Here is a 25,843-nt window from a genome sequence, read left to right as displayed (position 1 = left end):
GAGGGAGAGAGGGAGACACAGAATCCTAAGCAGGCTCCAGGCTCTGAGCTGTCAGCACAGAGCCCGACACGGGGCTTGAACCCACGAACTGCAAGATCATGACCTGAGCTGAAGTCGGACATTTGAGGATTTCCCAAATTTCTGTTTTTGATTTCCAGTTTCTTTGCATTGTGGTTAGAAATCATATTTTGTGATATTTCAACATACCTCACAATGTTTGAGACATATTAACATTTTAAACATACTCTGAGACTCGTGACCTATGGTTAGGCTGAGTCTCTTGCGAAGGTGTACTCTTTTTCTCCTTCCTTTAGCCTCAGACTTGACCACATTGAAGTCCACAGCAATGTAGAGCTCCCTTGCTTATGAAAACTACCTGCAGTCAAATATCATGCTGGCATTCATGCTGAGGATGGCTGTAAGCAAAAGTCTGGCAACACAAAGACTTCCACTTGTTTATCAGCCATTCTGCCTACAGTAATCTCCCAATATACCTAGAACATTTGCTTAAGTAGTTTTTTAGGAGATTCTTATAGCAAAATTCACATGATTATGTAGTAGGAAGTTACACATGGAACTCACTCGTTTTTCCATTTTAATTTGTTAATGACATCATAAAGAAGCTTAAGAAGAAATTGCTTAACTCTACAGCCTTCTCAGGCTAAAGACCTGCAGCCAGCAATGCCTGTATTCGTAGGTTAGGGATTCAACTCTGATCCTTATTGCCATTTGGGATAAAAAATTTGATTAGGGGTAGATCTAGATCAAAAAGGAAGCAGAAGGCTTGAACAATACTATAAAACAACTAGACCTCACTGATCTATCCAGAACACTACACCTAACAACTGCAGAATACACATTCTTCTCAAGTGCACGTGAAACATCATCCAGGATAGACCAGAGGTTAGGCCACGAGTCTCAATACGTTTAAAACGTTAATACGTCTCAAACGTTGAGAGATATGTTGAAATCTCACATAATATGATTTCTAACCACAATGCAAAGAAACTGGAAATCAAGCGTCCAACTTCAGCTCAGGTCATGATCTCACGGTTTGGGAGTTCGAGCCCCATATTGGGCTCTGTGCTGATAGCTCAGAGCCTGGAGCCTGCACTGGATTCTGTGTCTCCCTCTCTCTCTGCCCCTTCCTCACTCTCATTCTGTCTCTCTCATAAACATTAAAAACTGTTTTTAAAAAAGGAAACTAATAGAATAGACTTTTCCAAACAAAGTCATAAAATCATCTTATGGAAAATACCCAATATTTTCTATCAGTACCCCAACAGAATACTATTTAAGTATAAAATTTATATAGTTTTTCTTCTGAAGTAAAAACAGTTCTTAATCAAGCCTTACTTAAACTGACACTGAAGCCCAAATTAGACATGAGGAGACTACTAAAGAATTATGTGATCTTTTCAATTGAAGAACTCATTACTTTTCACAAATACCTGAAATCCAGTAGTAACATTGCAGGGCCTAATCTACTTACCATTTAAATTAAATTCCCCCAGGCGTGCCTGGGTGGCTCAGTTGGTTAAGCTCCGACTCAGGTTATGATCTCATGGTTTGTGAGTTGGAGCTCCACAGCATGGGACTCTATGCTGACAGCTTGGAGCCTGGAGCCTGCTTCAGATGCTGTGTCTCCCTCTCTCTCTCTACCCCTCCCCCACTCATTCTCTCTCCCTCTCTCAAAAATGAATAAACATTAAAAAAATTTTTTTTAATTTTTTCAAAAAATTAAAATCCCCTAAAGAATTTCAGATATCATTTCTCCTAAAGCAACAAACTGTTTTCCTTGTACAAATATTAATGGTCTAAGCCATGGGTCCTCATTACTGTACTTGAAATAATTTTAACTGAATTTGATGAGGGGCTGAGTTTCTATTAATCAATGCAAAAGTTTTCAAAAGGTTAACCCCCCAGAGAAGACTTACACCACAGAGCAAGCATAACATCCTTTCTTGCTACTCTCACGAATTAAGAATGCACCATCAGGTTTCCCATAAAGCAAGTCCTCTGCTTGTACTCGATTGATATCCTCAACAAACCAGGTTTTCTCATCATAATGGGGCAGGTTTTCATCTTCCTCATTGATAAAATAGGTCCTAAAAATTAAATGTTAAAATGTTATTCTAACAATCAGGTTACTTTATATCTAAAAGCAAACTCATGAATAAGACACTCTTCTAAATCTTTAACCACAAAATGACAAAGTGAAACAATAATTACTTATATGGTTTTTAACAGCTTCATTATTTGCTATGGTGCAGAAAGCACAAAATTCACATGTCTCATCCAATCAGCTGACACATGAATGTCTGAATGAGCAATGCTTTTGCACCTAGGTTTCATGTGGCTCAGCAGGTCTCTGACCTTAAGTACTCTTCAAGTAATTCAATTCAAGAGGTGCAAAGTTCTTGATTCAATGTCCTCAAGTGACAATGAGAACCAACATTTAGCATGTATGAAGAGGGCTCATGTCTTATATTGGGAACAAAACCCTCTGACAGAAAGGTAAATAACTTACTCATCAGCATCTTCATTCTTGATTCCCAGCCAGGCATTTAGGCGTTTCTGTCTGACTCCTTTGTGATTGAGCCATCTGCCAGAGGGAAGACACCAGTGTCAGTATCTGTGCCAACTCTGCCCAAAGTAGACATGTCCAAGCCAACCAAATTTCCAGAGTCCAGGAACCTTTTATTTTAACCCATTCCCACTAAGAATGGCCAGAGATTTCCTTAAACTAGTTTCTCCTTAACTTTTCCTTCAACTTTCTGCAAAAAAGCAGAAACACAGGGAGGTACCTGAAATTAGGCACTTACCTCATTTTTCAATTTTCCTTTTCTAGAAGGCCATAAGCACACATACCATAAGCACATATGTACCACCATAAGCACACATACACTTGCACTCAAACAGAGGGTGACACGTGTTTCTGAAATCATTAGTTACATGAGCATGGTGTCACATTAGCAATCTCCACTAAGCCAGAAGACTGAAGTCCTGGATGGCCTACTATATTGAGTTAAACATTCCAAAACAATTTCAAGGCCTATTATTTGCACCTAAGCAAGCCACAAGAAATTCAGGGTGTCAATCTGAGTAATTAATACAAATTTACTTTATCACTAGGCAAATCATAGTATTTTTAAATATACCAAACCAACACTTTAGATGCAAAACAACATAAACCATTACATTTAGTTCTTTTGACATGGCCACTGGTCTAAAACTTGAGTATAAAAACTCTTTCATCACCATCCTCCAACCAGGCTCCTGATCACTCAGGTCTCATCATAAACATATCTCTCTGGGAGGACTGCCCTAATCATCCCAATGAATGCTATCCCCTTGCTATTCTCTATACTTTACCTTATCACCTTCATAGCACTTTCCTGACATTATTTTATATTTTCACTTATGTTTGTCTTCCCCACTAAAATGTAAGCTGCTTTAAAGAAAGGAGTCTGTCCTGTTGTTCATGTCCCCACTGCTGAAAACAGTGCCAGCATCTAGTAGATATTCAACAAATACCTCCCTAAAAACCCTATGTGTCTTTACCACCAGGTGATGATTTATCACACATGATGTGAGCTCTCTTTTATATTTAGCCTACATTATTTGTTAAAGGAGCTTTCAAGGTTTAGTTTGCCATACTTATTCATGCCTCTTGGGATGGTATATTTTTTTTTTTTTTTAACTTTTTTTTTTTTTTTTTTTTTGAGACAGAGAGAGACAGAGCATGAATGGGGGAGGGGCAGAGAGAGAGGGAGACACAGAATCAGAAGCAGGCTCCAGGCTCTGAGCCATCAGCCCAGAGCCCGACGCGGGGCTCAAACTCATGGACTGCGAGATCGTGACCTGAGCTGAAGTCGGACGCTCAACCGACTGAGCCACCCAGGTGCCCCAAGGGATGGTATATTTCTTAATCTCATCACTTTCCAGAGAAAACAAGGGCTTCCATTCATTCCATTGGTCCATGGCATAAGTCTTCTTCTTGGGCCTTTCTTCAGTTTCACTATGTGACCAGAACCACATAAGCTTTCCAAGAGCAGACACACCCTAATTTTAGACAAGGGTACTTCCTTGCCTTCTTTCCTAAGTTCTTCTGTATGCTAGGTGTACTTGCTGGACTTTTTTTTTTTTTTTTTGGCCACAATAGCAAACTGAAATGATCTCTAAAGAGGAGTTACTAAAAACTATTCAGCACAGCATAGTTGTAATTGTTTGCCCTCAAAACTTATCACCTTAAATTTTACTCTACTGAAACTCAACAGCTACTGTTCCAACCTCTAAGCTTTTATTTTCTCCCCACTCTCTTTCTCACACAAAGAAACCCTGAAGCCTACAGAAAACCCAGTCAGAGGTTTTTACTCTGTCTTCTGCCATGAGTTTGAATAAAGTTATGTTACATGCTTGAAAGTCACCCATAAACATATTTCATAACAGTCCATTCATTACCTAGAACAAAACCTATTTTCCTTTTTCATGGATTCTTTCCTTCTATAAAAGTCATTTGTTCTAAAAATCTAACACCTTGTTCTGATGATATATCTTTCAATCTATATTTAAATAATGTCCCTATATCTAACTAAACCATATAGTTTTCCATAATATTAAATAGTTGGGTTTTAACTATTTAAATCCTTAGGTCAAATTATCTTGCATGCCTGCCATCAGCACATTTCTATTACTTGACTACAGAGTTTCATTTCTTAAATATAAAAACCCTTTAATAGACTGTCCTATATACTTATTTGTAGGCCCCCACTATTAGTGTCCTTGTCTATGCCTATGAGGGGTAGTTTCTATTTCTGTGGTTCTATGTAATCAAAGATTCTGGTTTTTGTATGTAGGTGTCACAGATTATGAGTCTGGAGTTCTCTCTTGTGCAAGAGAGTGGACACAGAATTGAATATGAGGAAGGCTAATGTCCAGGAGAAGACAAGAGCCCCGAACAGGGGCTTCATCTCCGTATTTATTGGGCTCACAAGATATTACCCATGTGGTGAACATGAAGAAAACAAGATCTTACACACATGGCCATGGAGAAAACAGTCAGTAACCGTAAACTTGTGTGTGTAAGAAGCAAAGGATCTGAGGGGCAAATGGAGTTTGTGATTAAAGTACAATAGTATTCTGGCATCAGACAGAAAGTAATTTCACTCATGATCCCATTTACAGTATCTCGCTAGCTAACCTCGGGAGTTTTCACCCCATGGTGGTGGCTTTCCACCCTAAGCCCCATTTATAGGCAAACATTATTTCCCCACATATAGGCAAACATTAACCTGTACTTTTTAAGCTACACCACACTGCCCACACCACACCCACCCTCTGAAATTTCCATTTGTATGGACTGGAGTCTAGAATGCTACATTCTGATTTGCCCCACACGCTGACTTTAGGTAAACTCTGGTATTGCCAACTACTAACCAGGATTGCTTTCCTAAATTCTTATAATCTCACTGGCTGGTTTCTTATTTTTGAGACAGAGAGAGACAGAGCATGAATGGGGGAGGGTCAGAGAGAGAGGGAGACACAGAACCGGAAGCAGGCTCCAGGCTCCGAGCTGTCAGCACAGAGCCCATCGCGGGGCTCGAACTCACGGACCGTGAGATCATGACCTGGGCTGAAGTCAGACGCTTAACCGACCAAGCCACCCAGGCGCCCCCTGGCTGGTTTCTTAATTACAAATCTTTTCTACCTCTAACATGTCTAGTGCCAGCAGTAATGTGGTGCTGGGGTTTTCTCCCATACGGGCTCAGATTACTCACACAAGGTGCTGATCTCGGATCTTGCGCAGCTGGATCAGGTCAGGTTTGATACTGTTCATTTTTTTATCTATTTCTCGGTTGTCCAAAGCTTGTTTCTTCAAATCTTGCTCTAGACGCATTTTGCTATCATGAATCTCACCCAGACGTGATTTCAATTTGTCATAATTCATCATAATTCTGTGAAAACATTTGACATATTAAGGCTAAACCAGGAACCAAACAGAAGCATTCTATAGTATGAGCATAGTCCTAGTATCTTAGGTGTGGTGGATATTTGTTGTTTTTGCCTGGTCCATATCCATTCTCGCTCTTGGTAATGGCACCTTGATGTTCCCTGTAGGTAAGGGCTCCCTGCCCCCATCTCAGAGTCATGATGAATATTCACACAACCCAGCCTGGGCAATAAAAGTATTCCACCATTACATCCTATTGCCACACTCAGACCACAGTGACTAGTTCACGAATGAGAATAATACCCGAATTGACCCAATGAGAGTCAATTCTAGGACTTTTGCTAGAACTATTATAAACAGAGATTCTCTCTTTCCACTCAATTGCTAAGTTATAAATATGTGATTCTAGGACTCCCAGCAGCTATACCACCAACCTCATAGGGAAAGCCTGCCTAAGGATTAAGCCAACACAGAGAAAACCTAAGGCAAAATACAGGGTATAAGAGAGAATACTGATGACCTTGTTTGGGCCCTGGATCCAGCCATGACTAAACAAGTAAATCTCTATGTATGATATTCAAGAGGTAGCACAATATAACAGTTAAGAGCAACAGCTTTGGAGTCAGGCTGCCTAAGTTTGAATCTCTGCCCTGCCACTTGTGTGGCTATGGGCAAGTTACCTAACCTCTTTGTGCCTTTATCTCCTCATTTGTTTAAATGGGCCCTATAATAGTACCTACTTCACTAAATTATTATGTGAATTAAATGTAGTAATACATCTAAAAGGACTAAACAGTGCCTGGTACATCCTGGTAAGCACTCAGCAGATAATGGCCCTAAGCTTTTCTAGCACAAAGTTTTGCTGTGCTCTGAAGACAATTTCTGTGTCACTCATTTGTCACTTAATATAATACATGGTTTTATATTCATGTTAAAATTTCTTCTTCAGATACTTTACCTCCCTTTGCAACTGAACCACAAGTTCTTTTCTATTTCTTCATCTTAATAATGCCATTTATTGATATCATATGCCAAGATACATACATACACACACATGCCTTTCTGCAACATAAGTATACATGTATGTGTCTATCACTTGATTCTCAACGCATTTCAAAAAGATATTATCCAGTTTACGGAGGAGGAAATGGGCTTAGAGAATTAAGTAACTTACTCAAGGTTACACAACTAGTAAGTGGTCAATACAGAATCCAAGCCCATGGTTTTAATGGTTTTAACCATTAAGCTATCCTGCCTCAACAGCACTTAGCCCTATTCTTATGCACACAGAAGTTCACTGACACTTTGACACTAGTATGAGAAGTAATTATGCCTTTCCCTTGCAAATGATTCATTTTTATCTACTATCCACTTTTTCTTTCCTCATCCCACTGTTACTTGGCTCGGTCTCCCAATATTCCACTAAATTTGCTATGATAAAGGCTTCCAATATCCTTTTAGTTGCCAGACCCAATATTTCTCATGCTCCACACTCTCTGTGTATTCTTAGTATAACTTTACACTTATAACCTTAGTATAACCTACACACTTATGCCTCCCAAATCCTTTCTGTACCTTGAGTTCCAAAACCAAATAACCAGCTGCCTGCTTCTCAGACAACTCCATTCGGTTTCTCACAGGAACTTCAAATTATTGGTTCCAACCCTGAACTTTCCTCATGTACTTTCTATTTTAGTAAATAACACCATTCCTTAGTCTAAGAAATAACCTAGGAATCCTAGAAATCTAGGAGTAATCTTTGACTTCTCCCACACCTACCATATCTAGTCAGGTATCAAGTCCTCAGTACTTCCATTAATTCCCCCTCCCTTCCTGCCATTGCTCTGGTTCAGGCCCTCACCATCATTTAACCTGATGACCACAAACACTGCAGTCACCTGCAAGAGTCAAGCTGGTCTTCCTGCCCATAGTCTTGTTCAGCCTCCAATTTATTCTCAGACTGCTGCTATTTATTTTCAGTTCAACAAATATTCAGTGAGCATCACCATGTACGTTCAGGTACCATAACAGATGCTGGAGCTATCAGGGAAAATAAGCCACCATCCTTATTTCACCAACAAGCTTGCAGTTTAGTGGGTGTGACATTTGGCAAAGTCACGGTAGGAATCAGGACCAGATACTGTAGGGGTAGGGACAAAAAGCTCCTAAACCAGTCTAGAAAATCAGGGAAATTTTTCTTTAAAAAGTCATGTGTAAGCTAAATCCTAAAGGATGAGCAGGAGTTAAAAATTTGGAAGGACATAGAAGGAACACAGAACAGAGGCAGTTCAATTTGGTGCCATTAGTGGGAACAGCAAATAGTTCCATATAGCAGGACTGTGAAGTTTACAGGGGTAAAAGCAGACACAACAGAGATTATTGGGGAAGAAAAGAAGTCTCTTCTCATTGATGCACTTGGAAGTGTTAGATAGATTTACCGTTCAATTTCCTTTTCATTCCCCTCTCTGCGAAATCGCTCGATATATTCTTTGCTATGCTGTTCTTGTGTGTGACACTGCTCTTCAAATATTTTAATTGTTTCATTAAAAGCTTCAATTGCAGTCCTTTTCATCTGTATTTCCTACAAAGGAGAAAAAGAAAAGACATACACTTTATCTTTTTTTTTTTCTGGTAACCTTGGTCTTAAATCTTGTAATTCTAATTACAATTCCATAGAAAATGAAAGATGGCTAAAACAACTCTTACTTATTTAACTCCCACTCTTAATACTTATATCAAAATACATCACTCAAACCCTAAAATAGAAGAAAAAAAAACTATTACTTGAAATATAGCTGAGATCCACAAAAAGGCCTGAGTTGGTTAGATTAACCCTAAACACTTTCAGATATTTTTTTTTAATGTTTGTTTATTTTGATATAGAGAGAAAACATGTGTGCACAAGCGGAAGAGAGGAAGAGAGAGAATCCCAAGGAGGCTCCATGCTGTCAGAGAAGAGCCCAACAAGGGGCTCAATCTCACAAACCGTGAGATCATGACCTGAGTTGAAATCAAGAGTCCAATGCTTAACCGACTGAGCCGCCCAAGTGCCCTGAACACTTTGAAGACAAAGATAAAATTATGTTTTTGCACTTATTGTAGTGCTGACCCCCAAAAGGCGCTGAAGAAGTGAATGGATACAGTGGAGGAGTCCATACACCAACGTACAAAGCCTTATTCCCAGAAAAGTCCTATAGAGTCTATTTATTCTTATTATCATTTCTAAAACATGTAGTTTTTCTAAACAGATTCATCAGTAGATTAATCTCAGAAGCAGAAAATGCCTGGATGGTTCAATCAGTAGAGCATCAGACGCTTAACCTCAGGGTTATAAATTTGAGCCCCACATTGGGCATACAAATTACTTAACAATAAAAAAAATCTTAAATTTTTTTTTAATGTTTATTCTTGAGAGAGACAGAGACAGAGCATGAGTCGGGGAGGGGCAGAGAGAGAGGGAGACAAATCTGAAGCAACTTCCAGGCCCCACACTGCCAGCACAGAGCCTGACACAGGGTTCAAACCCACAAACTGTGAGATCATGACCTGATCCAAAGTCGGACACTTAACCGACTGAGCCACCCAGACGCTCCCCAAAAAATCTTTAAAAAGAAAAGGAAAAGCAGAAAATGAAAGGGGGAAGAATAGCAGCTAAGTCAGATGCAGAGGAGCATCTGGGTGGCTCAGTAGGTTAAACGTCTGACTTCGGCTCAGGTCATGATCCCAAGGTTTGGGAGTTCGAGCCCTACATCAGGCACTCTACTGTCAGCACACAGCCCGTTTCAGATCTTCTGTCCCCCTCTCTCTGCCCCTCCCCTGCTGGTTTGCTCTCTCTCTCAAAATAAATAAACTTAAAAAAAATAAAATTATATGCAGAATAAGATGAAAAACTAAAAACTTCACAAACAAATGCCCAGTAGGCTAAGCCATTTAGCACTAGGATAAGTAGTCCTATACATTTTGATGAGCTCTGAGGTTTTTTTTAGACTTCAGCATCTGAACTCAGATTCCCCCAAGTCTTCAGAGCATTAAAATTTTGTACAATTTATATTAGAAAGTCAAGAAATATTTTAAAGGTCTAGAAAATTGCTATCCTGAATATTTACAGTTTTTAAAGTTGTGGTGTTTATGGGATAATTCCTCAAAACTATCCAGCATTGATTAATTTTAACAAATGATTACCGAGAATCCACTGTACAGAAAGTACAGTGTGGTGGTAAAGAGATTAATAAAACATGAAGTCTGCCCTCCAGGTTTCAGAACACACAGGTGAAACAGATTTCCGAACTCTGATAAGGTTTTGTTCCATGTCATGGCAGAGACAATCAGGGTGAATTACTTCTTTACAGAGGCTTCATGGAGGCTACAAGAACCTTATGATGTTCCATGTGCTTGAAGTTATACATATCTCAAATAGTGCTGTAAACTTATTGGAATGCCCATATCTAAATATCTAGCTACAAATTCTGCAACTCTTAAATTACAGTGGAGGGTCTTGGCTCCCTTGCAAGATCAAAAATTACCTATGAAGCCCTGGCCCTATATCCTTAAAGAAGACACTAATAATTTAGACTTTACTATAACTGGTGTTTGTGTTGGTAGGTAAAGCAGCAAAGGGAAAAGTATTTATAGCATTGCCGAAGCAGCAGCTGCCCCATAAACAATGTCACAATACCTACCACAAAAAAACTGTAAATCTACCTATATCTACACCCCTTCTCTGCTTTCTCCTCTCCAGCCCTTCTTATGGTTCCTTCTCATCAGCATACAAACAGGTTCTAGTAACACCACTTTGAAAAAATAATCCCTTAACCCTAAATTCTCTTCCAGTCAATTAAGTTCCTTGAACAAACTATCTATATAGGCTGTCTCTCTTTCCTCATCTCTCATTCTCGCTCCAACTCACTCTTTTCCGGCTTCTGTACCTACCATTCCACAGAGACTGTCTTTCCAAGGTTATCAATGATCTCATTGCCCAATTCCTGTCCCCTATCCTAATCCATCCCTAAATCCTATCAATTCCTCCTAATTACATGTAATCCAGATGTCAAATATCCCCACATGCAATCTATTCTCATCCTGTGCCAACTATGACTCAGGATAAACCATCTCTTCCCATTCTCTGGGAAGAATTCACTTCCAACAAAGCAATCCAAATTTTATCTAAGGTTTCAAGAAACCTTAGGCAGTCTATAACACTTATAAATATTAAAACATTTATAAACAGAGGAGATCAATTCTTTAAATTCCCTTTAACACTCACTATCCTCACTGTCCCAGCACATCTCCTGTACTGCTAATAATCACTGGATCTTCCTCTTCCTCCACCTCCCAAAGCCTTAAACCTCATGGCTCTTCTCTGCTCAGCCATCTTACGTCTTTCTCTCAGTTCTCGCACACCCAGATTTAGCCCTCTCCTAGCTTCAACTTAGTGGTTTTTGCAGTTTCCTCCATCTACTCCCATACCCAGCTCCCCAACCAAGGATTCCAAGTCCAGAACGCAGTCTCACACCAGCTGCTCAGAACTCATACTCTGTGGTTAAATCCCCAGTATTACTGAGCATGCGGACAACATGTGGAGCCTTCTTTGCTTCCTCCAGTCATGACAAGAAAGCGGAAATGCAGTTCTAGGGGCACCTGGGTGACTCAGTCACTTAAGCATCTGACTCTTCATTTCAGCTCAGGTCATGATCCTCACAGTTGGTAAGATCAAGCCCCACATCGGGCTCTGAGCTGACAGTATGGCACCTGCTTGAGATTCTCTCCCTCTTTCTCTGCTGTTCCCCAGCTCATGTGCATACCTTGCTGAGATGACAACCTTTGAGCAAAGACTTGAAGGAGGGGAGGGGGTTAGCCAGCTGACTATCTGGGCAGGCGGTGCAGTGGGGGAGTGTTTCAGGCAAGGAAGTGGCCAGTAAAACACTCAAAGGTAGGAAGCAGGTCTAGTATATTCGAAGAACACCAAAGAGGATAGCATGGTTGGAGAAGAAGAGAGAAGTAATGAGGCCAGAGAGGAAGAGGAGCACAGATTATGCTGGGCACTGTAGAAAGCACTCTGGTTTTCCTATGTGTAAACCGTGGAACCACAGACAGGTGTTAAAGGAGTACTGTGATCCTACCTAGGTTTTACAAGTATAGGTTTCCCCTACATAGAGTTCCTATGAAACCTTTCACAAGCCAAAATGGCATAAAGCAAAGAAACAATTAACATTAATTTACATGGAAAAAATTTTTGCAGTGTTCCCAAACTCAAAAAATAACTTCTCTTAGGCTTTTTTTTTTCCGAATACCTTAGGACACATCTTACTAACAGGTGCACAAAGTAAATGGAGAGAAGCACAGATGCTCACAGACACAGTTCAAAGCTACAGCGGCTTGATGCTGAGATGCTGAGTGTAGTTCCCGGGGAGGGAACTTGGCAGCACCATTCCCACTGCTTGGGGTGCACACTGCCTTTGTAACAGCTTGATGCAAAACAAACTCTGAATGCTATTATCACTTTTTGCCTTTTTTTGTAAAAGCAGAACTCTTCAGATTTATTTCAGTTAGTGAAAACAAGTACTAATGTAGGTCTTTCATAAAAGCCAAGTGGGGTAATGAGAACTTGCAAAATGCAGGGCACACCTGCATCTCCTAGCTGCTCTGTTGAGAATTGATCAGGGAGAGTGAAGCATGGATAAGGGCAAGAAGATCAGTTAGGAGGTTTCTGGGGTAAATCAAAGTAAGAAATGATAGTGACTTAGATCAAGGTATCAGCAGTGGATGGGAGGAGAAGGGGTTGCATTCTGGCTATATTCTAAAGGTAAAGTCAACAGAAATTCTTACTGGATTTGATGGAAGGTGTATAAGAAAGAGTCTGGGATGGCTTCAAGGCTTTTTACCTAAGAGAGGACATGACTTCTCTCAACTCCGACAGGTAAGGCAAAGGATAGAACAGCCCTGAGTTCAACTTTGTTCATGAGTTCAGTTTGACATGTTAAGTCTGAGAGATATCTATTAAACATCCAAATGGAGCTGTTGGAAAGGCAATTGGATACATATGAGTCTATAATTAAGAGAAGTTAGAAGAAGCAGAGACATAAATTTGGGAGTTACCAGCATATAGATCACATGTAAAGCCATGAGGCTGTTTGAGATCACCAGAGAGTGAATAAATAACCAGAAAAAAGAAAAGGTCCAAGGTCAAAGATGAGAAATCAGCAAAGATGACCAAGAAGGAACCACCAGGGAGGTCAAACTCTCCGTTCTCAGTTGTCTCTGCTTATTTCCAGATCTGCAAATTCCATTTATAATTTTTATTATGGTTTTCTGTTCCACCTCTTATCTACAGAAATAATCGTATTGTTTTTGCATACAGCCATGTGTTTTCAATGTTTACCAATTTTTTAGTATGAGATAATGTAAGTGCATAAAAAAAATGCAGAGCTTAACAAATTATTATAAAATGAACATTCACTACCAGCAACCCCAGAAATTCCTTATGTATCCTTTCTGGATCATAACTCCCTGTCTCTGCCCACTCTACTTCCCCCACCTTGGTAATAACACTATCCTGCCCTTTATGAGGATCATTTCCTTGTTATTCTTTATGATTTTACCACTTTATGTTCCCAACCAAAATCAAAAAGTTAACGTTTACCTTGTTTTGTACCTTCTATGAATAGACCCATAGAATATGTATATGTATTCCTTCACTCAATATTCTTTGTGAGATTAAACAGTGTTATATGTTGCCCTTTAAATAAATATACATACACAAATATAGTCATCCATCAATGTTTTGTTTGATGGAGAGAAAAGGGATCAAAACATGCCTTTTTGGCTAATGTACATTGTGTTTGACAAATGCTGTCAGAGTACTTCAACCTTGTGTTGAACAGAGTCTCATCTCTCCCTCTGTGCTTCTAGAGTCAAGCACAGTATCATGCCTAGATGCTACAAAGGAACTGAGTTTGAATTTAGGAGATTTATAATCTAATCTTGGTAATGTTAAAAACTGGTTATGTCCCTTAAGAGAGTCTTTCTATGCTTTAAGTTCCCATCTATAAGATGGAGATAATGGCAACCCCAACTATATTTGAGAGAGAGAGAGAGAGAGAATGAATGAATGAATGAATGACAAAAGGATAGAAAGAAATGGAAACAGGGAATCAGGAAAAAAAAAAAAAAAGGTGGGGTGGGGGGACTATACATCCAAAAACATTTACTGAATACATTAGTCATGATATATTTTAACAATAAATGATAGTATACCACATACATTTTTTTCCTACCCTCCTTTTTTTACTTAATGTATCTTAGAAATCACTCAGAATCAGTAAATATAGACCTTACCTCATTTTTTTGATGGTAATAGAATAACTGCATATCATTTTGTTTTTTTAAAAAAGGTCATTTTTGTTATATATATTATTGTTATTAATGTGTATATTATTTCTATTATTTCCTCCTTTCTGTTTTTAACTGTAGTTTTCCCAAATCCTGTTAATTCTATCACCCCAAACATTCCAGCATATTTTTATAAAGTTTTCCTTCAGATTAGTGAGTACACCCACAGCTGAAATCACTGTTCACACACTTCTACATGCTGTTTCCTTTGCCTGCAACTATATCATAAGCATTTCTCAGGTCATTAGGAATTCCTAAAAAGCACATAGTTAGCAGCAGTTGACTCCAAGAAATCAGGACTTTTATTCTGTATGCAATAATTCATAATAATAATTCAGCAATAATTTATACTGAATTTAATAATTCAGCAATAATCTATATTGAATTTAGCATACATATTTATATAACCTTTGTACTTTTTAAAAATCAAAGTTAAAATAATTTCTGAAAACCTATTTTAATAGTTGTATAATGTTCTATTATATGTATGATCATTTCACCATCCCCTAATGTTGCCCACTTATGTTGATTCAATCTAAAGAGGCTTCAGTAACTTTTTCCCCATTCTACCCCAAACACTGGCCTCATCACAGATAATTCATCTGGAAAAGCTAAAGGAATACAGAGAGAAAATGAAATTAGCAGGGTAAAAAAAGCATACACACACAGGCACACCAGAGATATAGCTCAAGTATCATGAAGAAAGAAAAAGTATTAAGATCATTCTGAATAACTAATTAATAAAATTCAACCTGAAAATAAAATGGAAGTAAACTTCTCATATAGGAAAATAGACCATTACAGCATTTCTGGCTGTAATCCCATACCTTTTCCCAGTCAGTACTATAGCTCATTCCTAATCTGTAATCCTCATAGGGTAGTATCCCCTAATACCCTGAAGATCCAGTTGCAGTATCTACCTTAACACTGCCCACCATGGACACTACCCTGGAAATAAGATCAGTGGCTATGAGGCTGGAAAAATCAATAATATAAATACTAGGGTCAAACAGGAAACCGTGAGTTACGGTTATACTAGAATAGCTCCCTGCTGACTACACCTTCCACAGATAACTATAAACTATAGACAAAGATATAAGAAACATGTATTTCACATTATAGTCAAATTGTCAAAAGAGAATCTTGAAAGAAGCAAGAGAGAAGAAATGTGTCATGTACAAAGATCTTCAATAAAATTAATAGCTGTTTTCCTGTCAGAAACCATGGAGGCCAGAAGGCGGTGGGATGGCATAGAAATCTTAAAAGAAAAAAAACTGTCAACCAAGAAGTCTATATTCAAGCAGTACTATCCTTCAACTAGAAAAAGAAGAGCAAACTAAACCCAAAGCTAGCAGAAGGAAATAATAAAGATTAAAAAGGTAAATGAAATAGAAAATAGAAAAATAGAGAAAATCGACAAAACTAAAAAGTAGTTCTTTAACAAGATCACCAAAATTGACAAACCTTTAGTTAGATTAAGGGGAAAAAAAGACTCAAATTACTAAATTGTTAAATTTGAAGGGGGCCATACTACCCACTTTACAGAAATAAAAATTGTTAAGAGAATGCTGCATAAAATTTATGCCAATAGACTGGATAACCTAGATGAAATGGACAAATTCCTAGAAACACACAACTACCAAAACTGACTCAAAAAGAAAATCTAAATAGACCAATAATCAATAAGAAAATTGAAGCAGTAATCAAAAACGTCCCAACAAAGGAAAGCCCAGGATCAGATAGCTTCACTAGTGAAGTTTACCAAACATTTAAAGAAGAATTAACACCAACCCTTCCCAAAAACTAGAAGGAGGAAGGAACACTTGCTAACTCATTCACAAGGCCATCATTACTCTGATCCTGAAGCTAAATCAAGAGACTGCAAGAAAACTACAGGACAACATGCCTTTTGAATACAGATGCAAAAATCCTCAACAAAATACTAGTCAACTAAATTTAGCAGCGTATTGAAAGGACTTTAACTGTATACGATTACCACATGGAATTTATCCCAGGAATGCAAGGGTGGTTCAACATACGAAAATCAGTCAATACACAACATTAATAGGCTGAAGGAAAAAAAAACAAACCACGATCATCTTAATTGATGCAGACAAAACATCTGACAAAATCCAACATCCTTGCATGATAAAAACCATAAACTAGAAATAAAAGGAAACTTCTTCATCATATAAAGGCCATTGTTATAGATTGAATTGTGTTCCCACATAAGATATGATCAGTCCTAATCCTCAGGACCTTGGAATGTGATCTTACTAGGAAAGAGAGTCTTTAGTGAATTAAGATGAGGTGATACTGGAAGTGGATGGGCCCTAATCCAATGACTGGTTAGTATCCTTATAAAAAAGAAAGCAGAGACACAGAGGGAGAATGCTACTGATAATGAAGGCATAAACAGAAGTGGTATGTCCAACCCAAAGAATGCCAAGGACTGCCAGCAACCAACAGAAGCTAAGAAAAACAAGGAATGGTCTTCCCCAGAGCCTCCAGAAAGAGAGGGCCCTACCAACACCTTGATTTTGGACTTGGAGTCCCTAGAACAGTGAAACAATAAATTTCTGTTGTTTTAGGACACCCAGTTTGTTGTACTTTGTTTTTGTTTTTTGGGTTTTTAAAAAAAAATTCTTTTAATGTTTATTCATCCTTGGGAGACACAGAGTGAGTGGGGGAGGGGCAGAGAGAGAGGGAGACAGAATCCAAAGCAGGCTCTAGGCTCTGAGCTGTCAGCACAGAGCCCAATGCGGTGCTCAAACCCACGAACCACGAGATCATGACCTGAGCTGAAGTTAGATGCTCAACCGACTGAGCCACCCAGGTACCTCTTGTGTGTTGTACTTTGTTACAACAGACCTAGGAAACTAATATAGCTATATATAAAAAACACAAGCTTAACATCATACTCAATGGTGAAATGGGCTAACTTTCTCCTGAGTCATGAACGAGACAAGGATATCCATCCACTTTCTCCACTTTTATTTAACAAAGTACTTAAAGTTCTAGCCAAAGCAATTAGGCAATGAAAAGAAATATGGGACATTCATGGGGCATCTGGGTGGCTCAGTCAGTTGAGTGTCTGACTTCGGCTCGGGTCATGATCTCATGGTTTGTGGGTTCAGGCCCTGCGTCGGGCTCTGTGCTGACAGCTCAGAGCCTGGAGCCTGCTTCGAATTCTGTGTCTCCCTCTCTCTCTTCCCCTCCCCCACTCACACTCTGTCGCTCGCTCACTCTCTCTCTCACAAATAAATAAACATTAAAAAATTAAAAAAAAAAATACAGGACATTCATATTGGAGAGGAAGAAGTAAAACTATCTCAAATGACATTATCTTATAGGTACAAAATCCTAAAGAATCCATCAAAAACTATTAGAGCTAATAAATTTAGCAAAGTTGCAGAATACAAAATCAACACACAAAATCAACTGTATTCTATACACTAGCAACTGTGTATAGAATATTCTGTATTCTATATACTAGCAGGGAAAGTAAGGATATAATCCCATCAACAACAGCATCAAAAAGAATAAAATATTTAGGAATAAATTTAACCAAGGAGGTAAGAAACTCATACACTGAAAACTATAAAACAATACTGAAAGAAATTAAAGAAGACATACATAAATGGAAAGACATCTCCTTGTTCATGGATTGGAAGACTTAATATTGTTAAGATAACAATACTTAACCAAAATAATATACAGATTCAATGCAATCTTTATCAAAATCCCAACTACATTTTTTTTAGAAACAGAAAAACTCAACCTCAAATTCATATGGAATTGAAAGGGACCTAGAAGAGCCAAAACAATCTTGAAAAAGAACGAAGTTGGAAGATTCACACCTGCTGATTTCAAAGCTTATTAAGAAGCTATGTTAATAGTTTAACATATTTTGAATATGGTAACGACATAAGGATAGACATGCAGACCAAGAGAGTGCAATAGGAAGCCCAAAAATAAACCCTCACACCTATGATCTATGTCTCAATTCAGTAAATATCGCAAGACCATTCAATGGAGAAATGGTGTTGGGACCACAGTGCAGGGAAAATGTATTTTCACATGTACAACAATAAAGCTGGGACCTTAACTCACATCACATATAAAAGTTAACTCAAAATGGATCAAAGACCTAAATTTAAGAGTAAAAACAATAAACTCTTAGAAGTAGACACTGGAGAAAATATGACATTGGATTTGGCAACAACTTCATGAATATGATAACAAAAGCATAGGCAACAAAAGAAAAAAATTGGACTTAATCAAAATTAAGAACATTTGCACATCAAAGGATGATATTAAAAAAGCAAAACAACAACCTACAAAATGGGGAAAATATCTGATAATCATAGATCTGATAAGGGATTTAAAAAAAAAGCTCCAAGGGGGGGGTGCCTCGGTGGTTCAGTCGGTTAAGCAGCTGACTCTTGGTTTCGGCTCAGGTCATGATCTCATGGTTCACGAGTTTGAGTCTCACATCCAGCTTTGCACTTAGCGTGGAACCTGCTTGGGATTCTCTCTGTCTCCCTCTCTCTGTGCCCCTCCCTCACTCACATTCTCTCTCAAAATAAATAAACATAAAAAAAAAAAAAAGAAATTCCTTTAAAAAAAAAAAACTCCTAAAACTCAACAATAACAAAAACAATATTACTTCATGACTACTAGGGTGGCTATAAAAAATTAAAGATAAAAAAAAATAGTAACAAGTCTTAGAATGTGGAAAAACTGGAATCTTCATGCATTAATGGTAGGAATGTAAAATAGTTTTGCCAGCGTGGAAAACAGTTTGTCAGTTTCTTAAAAGGTTAAACATAGTACCATATGATCCAGCAATTCCACTCCTAGGTATATATCCAAAAGAAATGAAAGCAGAGACTTGAACAGTTATTTGCACAGCAGGTTCATAAGCAGGATTATTCACAATGGCTGGAAACTGGAAAATGACCCAATGCCATCAACAGATGAATGGATAAACAAAATGCCATATTTCCCTTCAAATGCAATATCATTCAGCCATAAAAAGTGACATTTTGATATATGCTACAACATGTATTTTCCTTGAAAACATTGTAATTAGTGAAGTAAGCCAAAGAACAATTATTATATGATTTCATTTATATAAGGTACTTAGAATAGGCAAATATAACAAGAATGAATTATGGGGGGTAACATAGGTAAATATAAAATATATGATAACAATAAGAGATAAAAACAGAATGATATAAAACAGGGTTATTATATTTATATGCTACATGACACGATATGAAGTTAAATAACTATGATTAAGAATGCATGCTGTAATCCTTAGAACAACTTCCTATGGGGGAAAAAAAAAGACAGTCATAGCAAAAAAGCCAGATGAGGAATCAAAATGGAATACTAAAAAATGTTTGACCCAGGGGTGCCTGGGTGACTCAGTCAATTAAGTGTCCAACTTCGGCTCAGGTCATGATCTCACAGTTTGTGGGTTCGAGCCCCGCATCAGGCTCTGTGCTGACAGCTCAGAGCCTGGAGTCTGCTTCAGATTCTGTGTGTGTGTCTCTCTCTCTGCCCCTCCCCTGCTCATGCTCTCTCTCAAAAATAGACATTAAAAAAAAAAAATGTTTGACCCAAAAGACAACTGTGAAAGAGTTGTTGAGGAACAAAAAACAGATAAAGCAAATAGAAAACAAATAGCAAAAAAGTAAACATAAACCCAACCATACCAATAATTATAAGACATACAAATGGATTACACACTCCAATTAAAAGGCAGAAATTGTCAGGCTGGATTTTTTACAAAGTCATACCCAACTATATATTATTATCTATAAGAGATGCACTTTAACTATAATATAGACACAAACAGATGGAAAATAAAAGGACAGAAAGAGATATATCCTGAAAATAACAAGTATATGAAAGCTGATGGGGATATATTAGAAAAAGTAGACTTTAAGACCAGGAGGATTACCAGATATAAAGAGGAACATTTCATATTGATAAAGGAAAAAATTTACTATAAATACGTAAGCACTTAATAGAATTTCAATACACATAAAGCAAAAGCTAACAAAACTAAAAAGATAAATAGACAAACCTACAATTGTAAGTAGAGACTTTAAGATTCCTTCTAATTAACTGAAAGTACAGGCAAAAAAGAAAATTCAGTAAAGATATGGAATATCTGAATGACACTATGAATCACCTTGACCAAACTGATAATTGGAGAGGACTACACCAACAACTACAAGGGCACTATCCCAACAACTTTACTAGTCTTTGTCAGTGCACAAGTTTACTAAGATAAGGCAGATTAACTAGGTCGTAAGTCAATAAATTTCAAAACACCATAACCTTAATGAATATGTTCACTGACTACAATGAATTAGAAGATATACTAGAAGTAATATATCTAGAGAAGCCTCAAATATTTAGAAATTGAAGAACATATGGCCAAAGAAGAAATCACAAGGGAAATTAGAAAATATTTAAAACTGAATAAGGAAAATAACAGTATAACAAAATTTGTAGGATGTACCTATAGCAATGTTTAGAAGGAAATTTATAGCTTTAAGTGCTTATATTAGAAAATAAAGTTTTGGGGGCACCTGGATGGCTCAGTCAGTTAAGCATCCGACCTCGGCTCAGGTCATGATCTCGCAGTTCACCCACTTCAGGTGAGCGGCAGCCCTGCTTTGGGGGAACTTGAGCCCCACTTCGGGGCTCCGCACTCTCTCTGCCTCTCTGTCCCTCACTCACTTGTGCTCTCTCCCTCTCTCAAAATAAATGAATGAATGAATGAATAAATAACTGTAAAAAAAAAAAGTTTTAAAGCCAGTGAACAAAATTCACCTCAAGCTAGTAAAAGAAGAGCAAATTAAATTGAAAGCAAAAATAAAAATAAAAAGGAAATAATAAAGAGCAGTAATAATAACACAATAGAAAACAAACACTAGAAAAAACCCACTTACTGTTATGTTCGATAAAGGACTCAGGCAAGTTATTACTGCACTGAGGATTCACTATGAATTTAGTAGAATGGACTAATGCCACCATAACATGGACTAATCAACATAGACTAAAGCTTCTGTAAGTTATTTGACGTTCAAATAACCTGTGTTTCAAAAGAATGTGCATAAGAAACCCAGTTAGATATATTTTCTTAGGCCACCAATGACCCAAATACTGCAATGGATAAACTCCCCTGAAGACCTGCACCTTCATAAAAATTCCTAGCACCTTTTATATATTATATAATAACTTAGGGCAAATTAAGCCAATCCAAATGTAACTAAAAAAAATCAAAAACATTTCTAGGAAAAGAACTAGGAAAAAACAGATCTAGGAAAAGAACTAGATTACTCTTCAGAATTTTGTTCTATCACATATATAAGATAAAAGAAATATTATTAAGCTTTATGATCCAGAAACTGTGTGGTTAAGACTAGTAGTGGTCTTGGGCGTCTGGGTAGCTCAGTTGCTTGGGCATCTGATTCTTGATTTCGGCTCAAGTCATGATCTCATGGTTTGGGAGTTCGAGCCCCGAGTCAGGCTCTGCAGTGATAGAGGATTCTCTCTCTACCCCTTCCCAGCTCATGGCATTTTCTCTCTCTCTCTCTCTCTCTCTCAAAATAAATTTTAAAAATAAATAAAATAAACAAACAAACAAAAAAAAGACTACCAGTGGTCTCATAATTACATTAGTTCCTTCTTCCTCAGAAAACTCTCAAATGTTAGTTGGGCACACCTGACCAAGTAACTAGCTTTCTTCACCTCCACTACAGCGTTGTGACCTGCAGCTGCCTTGCCAGTAGGATGAAAGTAGAAGCAGTGTGTACTTCCTCTAGAAAGTAGCCTTAAAAACAGGAAAGTGCTTTCTGTTTCTATTCTTCCTTCTTGTTTGCTAGAATATTGTTGTGATGACTGATACTGGAGTAAGCCAACTTCTACAGATAGCAAAGCATCAAAACAGAAGAACCCTAACCCCTAATGACTGTGGAGTTGACATAATATCCTTGGCTGCCTATACATGACAGAAAAATAAATTTCTATCTGAAGCCTTTGCTATTTTGTTATTTTTTATCACCTGCAGTCAAACCTTATCCTAGTTAATACTAACTGAAAAAAAATTATGCCCTTAACCAATAAGAAAGTGATTTACAAATGAGAGAAGAATTTGTATCACTCCAAAGTCTCAAAAAGGTTGTGTAAGATATTAAAACAGCTAAAGATTGTCAGGTGAATTACAGAAAATCTAATGTAACTATAACATTGCATACTTGCTGGGCTAACCAACAAAAATATACTAACCTGTGATGTTCTGGTATATTCCTCATATAGCCTGTCATACTCCTTACTCTTTTCCTGATACTGAGAGTGGTACTCTTGGAGTTTTTTACCTACTGCATCAATGTTATCTTCTTTTACCAATTGATCCTATACAGTTAAAAAAAAAGAAATAAAGAATGTTAAGAATTCTGACACATGAATTTTTCCACACCTATTTATTTTTAAATTGCATTTCTACTATAAGTTTAAGTCACTGTATTAATATCAAGCATCCAAAAGCACTAAATTCTTTTGTTAACACTATTATCAGCCTTTAGATTATATCAAAATAGTTAATATTTTAAAAATTAAGAAATGAAGTATAAATAGGAAACAAACAGAAGTATTTTTATATAAAGTTAGTAAATACATGCAACCAGCTATTAAGGAATAGTAGCCACAGAATAAGTTCCAAAAATACCTTACATATTAAGTAGGAAATTTTAAATGACTACATTTCTTTTTTTTTTCTTTTTTTAAACTGATAAGCCTGGTAAATTAAAATGAAATGATGTTAAAAATGACTTGTTGAATAACTATCAAGAACTAATCATACCTGTTGGTATCTGGACACGGGGTACATGAGCTTCACATCAAGTTTGGGATTGTACTGAGCAAGAGATTCATGATGATAGTGGTTAATGAGCTCCACCACAGAATTAAATGTCAGAGGATCAGAAAAGCCGTATTTACCATCTCGATGATAGATCTTTATTAACTTATTATTGCCTCCCTTCCTGTGAACAAAACAACAACTGTAGATTTTTTTTCCAAAAATTCTATCAAAGTACTATTTTCATATATATTTCCATATAATTATGTGTGTAAAAGTACATACAATATCTTATCATTTTAACAACTATTTCTTTTGTCTATAAAATATCTTGGTTACTAAAGGTCAATATACCTGACCAGAAAAATAACTAAAACAAAAGTAAATTATATCTTTTGTTTATTTTCTGAATGAATTTTTAAATTTAAATTCGATTAATATTTTTTCAGGAAGAACAGAGATAATCTCTTTAGGACCTAAAGATATGTGATTGTGTGTCTTTGGAGGGAAGCAGAAGCCATTTCTGTATGAAGGGGGATGATAAACATTTGTCACACAGAAATCACCAACACATTCAAGGTTTTATTGTGAATGCCCAAACATAATTAAGCTCCTTGAATGATTTATAACTGAGTAATTTAATCTAGTACCTTGCATTATTTTGTCTTTTATATTTGCTTATAATTCTTGGAAGTGACTATTTATTTAAACCATCACAATAAGTAAATGATTCAATTGTCATTCAACTGTTTTATAAGGTATAGCTTTTGAAGAATCGTTTATATTAGAATGGGGTAATTTGACTCTTAAATAGTTTAGACCACTTTTGTTTACTGAGTCATATCCAATGTTTCCTTAAAGATAATATATAACCAAAGCTTAAAATGGCAGTGTTTTCTAAGTCCCACACAGTATAATCAAACCACAGCAGGTTGATTCATTCTATCAAGCAAAACACTGCACCATTCCCACTCAACTCTTCTTATAATACATGCGGACTTAATGGGGGGAAAATATGTCTCTACATCTCTTTCTGCCATGCTATTACACATGATAAAAGAGACACTGGGATTTGTCAATGCCTCATTGACAAATGAAAGGTCAAACACAATAGGTTCAATCTATGGATTGATTTAATAATGCTTATAGAAAGTCAAGATTTAGATGGATGAAGAACTATTCCTACAAAATACGTATCGGAAGGACCACCTAATCTTATGTAGTTACTACAGGTGTGTACACCCACACATATATTCACAATAAATACAACCTGGTCTCTCTAGAGAAAAGTAAAAAAGGCACTCATTTGTTCAAAAATTTTGAATATCTGCTATATGCCAGGAACTGTACAAGGTACAGTGCATATAATGATGAACAAGCCAGACTTCCAATTTAGGAGACTTCCAATTTAGGAGCATGAGGAACGTATTTCTATCTTTAAGTTTATAAAGAAGATGAAGAATTTCTCATTAAAATAGAATATAACAACAAACAGCTAGATATATCAAATGGTAATACGTCCTACGGAAAAAAATAAAGCAGAGTAAAGGCAAGAGATAGTTCTGGGGGTGCAGGGATTTCTTTTTTATATATATTGCACAAAGAAAACCGCTCTATTCAGGTGACATTTAAGCAGAGTCCTAAATGAAGTGAGGGAACTAGCACAGCAGGTATATAAGGGTCCAAGCAGAGGGAACAGCAAGTGCAGAGCCCCTGAGGTAGAAGCATGTTTGGCATGTTCAAGGAACAGCAAGGAGGCCAATGACACTGGGGCTGAATGAGCAAAAGGGAGAATACTAGTAGGAGAGAAGTAAGAGATGTAAAAGGAGCTCATATCATGTAACAACCTGTAAGCCATCTTAAGGGTATTGACTTTTACTGAATAAGATGGGAAAACACAAGAGGATTCTGAGCCGAATGATACCATCTCTCATGTATTTTAAAAGGCTCACTCTAGCTGCTGGAGTGAGAAGAAACCATTCAAAATGAGCAGGTGTAGAAGTAGAAAGATCAGTTGGGAGACTATTAAAATAATCTAGGCAAGAGAGATGGCATCCATCCTGAACAAAGACGATATAGTGAGAAATGGTGGGACTCGGAATATATTTTGAAGAGAAGCCTACCAGACATGCTGATGGCATAGACATAGATGGGTAGAAGAGAGAGAAACAACATAAAGATGATTTCAAGTTTTTTATCTTAAGCAATTAGAAGAATGGAATTGTTATTTATCAAAATGAAGAAGGCTGTATAAAAAGAACATGTTTAAAGGGGAAAAATATTTTGCTTTTAGACATGTTAAGATTGAGATGCCTAATGAATGTACAAGAGTAGACAATCCAGCAACCTATTTGAAGAATCTAAAGTTCAGGAGAAAGGTCTGGGCTAGAGTTATAGAATCAAGAGCTGTCAGTCTACAGATGTTATTTGAAATGAGTACAGTCAAATAAGAGAAGAGGTCCAAGGTCTAAGTCCTGGGGTTCACCAATGGTTAGCAGTTAGGAAGATGAGGAAGAACCAGCAAAAGAAACCAAGAGAGAGCAATTAATAAAGTAAAAGGAGAACTAAGAACATGATATATATATATATATCATGTGATATATATATCATATATATGTGAT

The 25,843-nt window shown here is 37.2% G+C and overlaps 1 protein-coding gene across 2 annotated transcripts in view; it reads right to left on the bottom strand.

Annotated features, from left to right (window-relative positions):
* Nucleotides 1–25,843, bottom strand: part of PIK3R3 (phosphoinositide-3-kinase regulatory subunit 3) — a 132,309-nt gene that overhangs the window by 7,994 nt on the left and 98,472 nt on the right. For both annotated transcript variants that reach the window (XM_049618645.1, XM_049618646.1), the window contains 6 exons: nucleotides 23,226–23,406; nucleotides 22,652–22,777; nucleotides 8,392–8,534; nucleotides 5,781–5,957; nucleotides 2,531–2,605; nucleotides 1,938–2,108 (listed from right to left, as the gene is read on the bottom strand). In XM_049618645.1, the coding sequence (XP_049474602.1) occupies nucleotides 1,938–2,108; nucleotides 2,531–2,605; nucleotides 5,781–5,957; nucleotides 8,392–8,534; nucleotides 22,652–22,777; nucleotides 23,226–23,406 (873 nt within the window). The remainder of the gene's footprint in view (nucleotides 1–1,937; nucleotides 2,109–2,530; nucleotides 2,606–5,780; nucleotides 5,958–8,391; nucleotides 8,535–22,651; nucleotides 22,778–23,225; nucleotides 23,407–25,843) is intronic.

This window comes from Panthera uncia (genome assembly GCF_023721935.1).
Source record: "Panthera uncia isolate 11264 chromosome C1 unlocalized genomic scaffold, Puncia_PCG_1.0 HiC_scaffold_4, whole genome shotgun sequence".
NCBI lineage: Eukaryota > Metazoa > Chordata > Mammalia > Carnivora > Felidae > Panthera > Panthera uncia.
The sequence above is the reverse complement of the archived record's forward strand: the minus strand, read 5'-3'. Positions and strand labels throughout refer to the sequence as shown.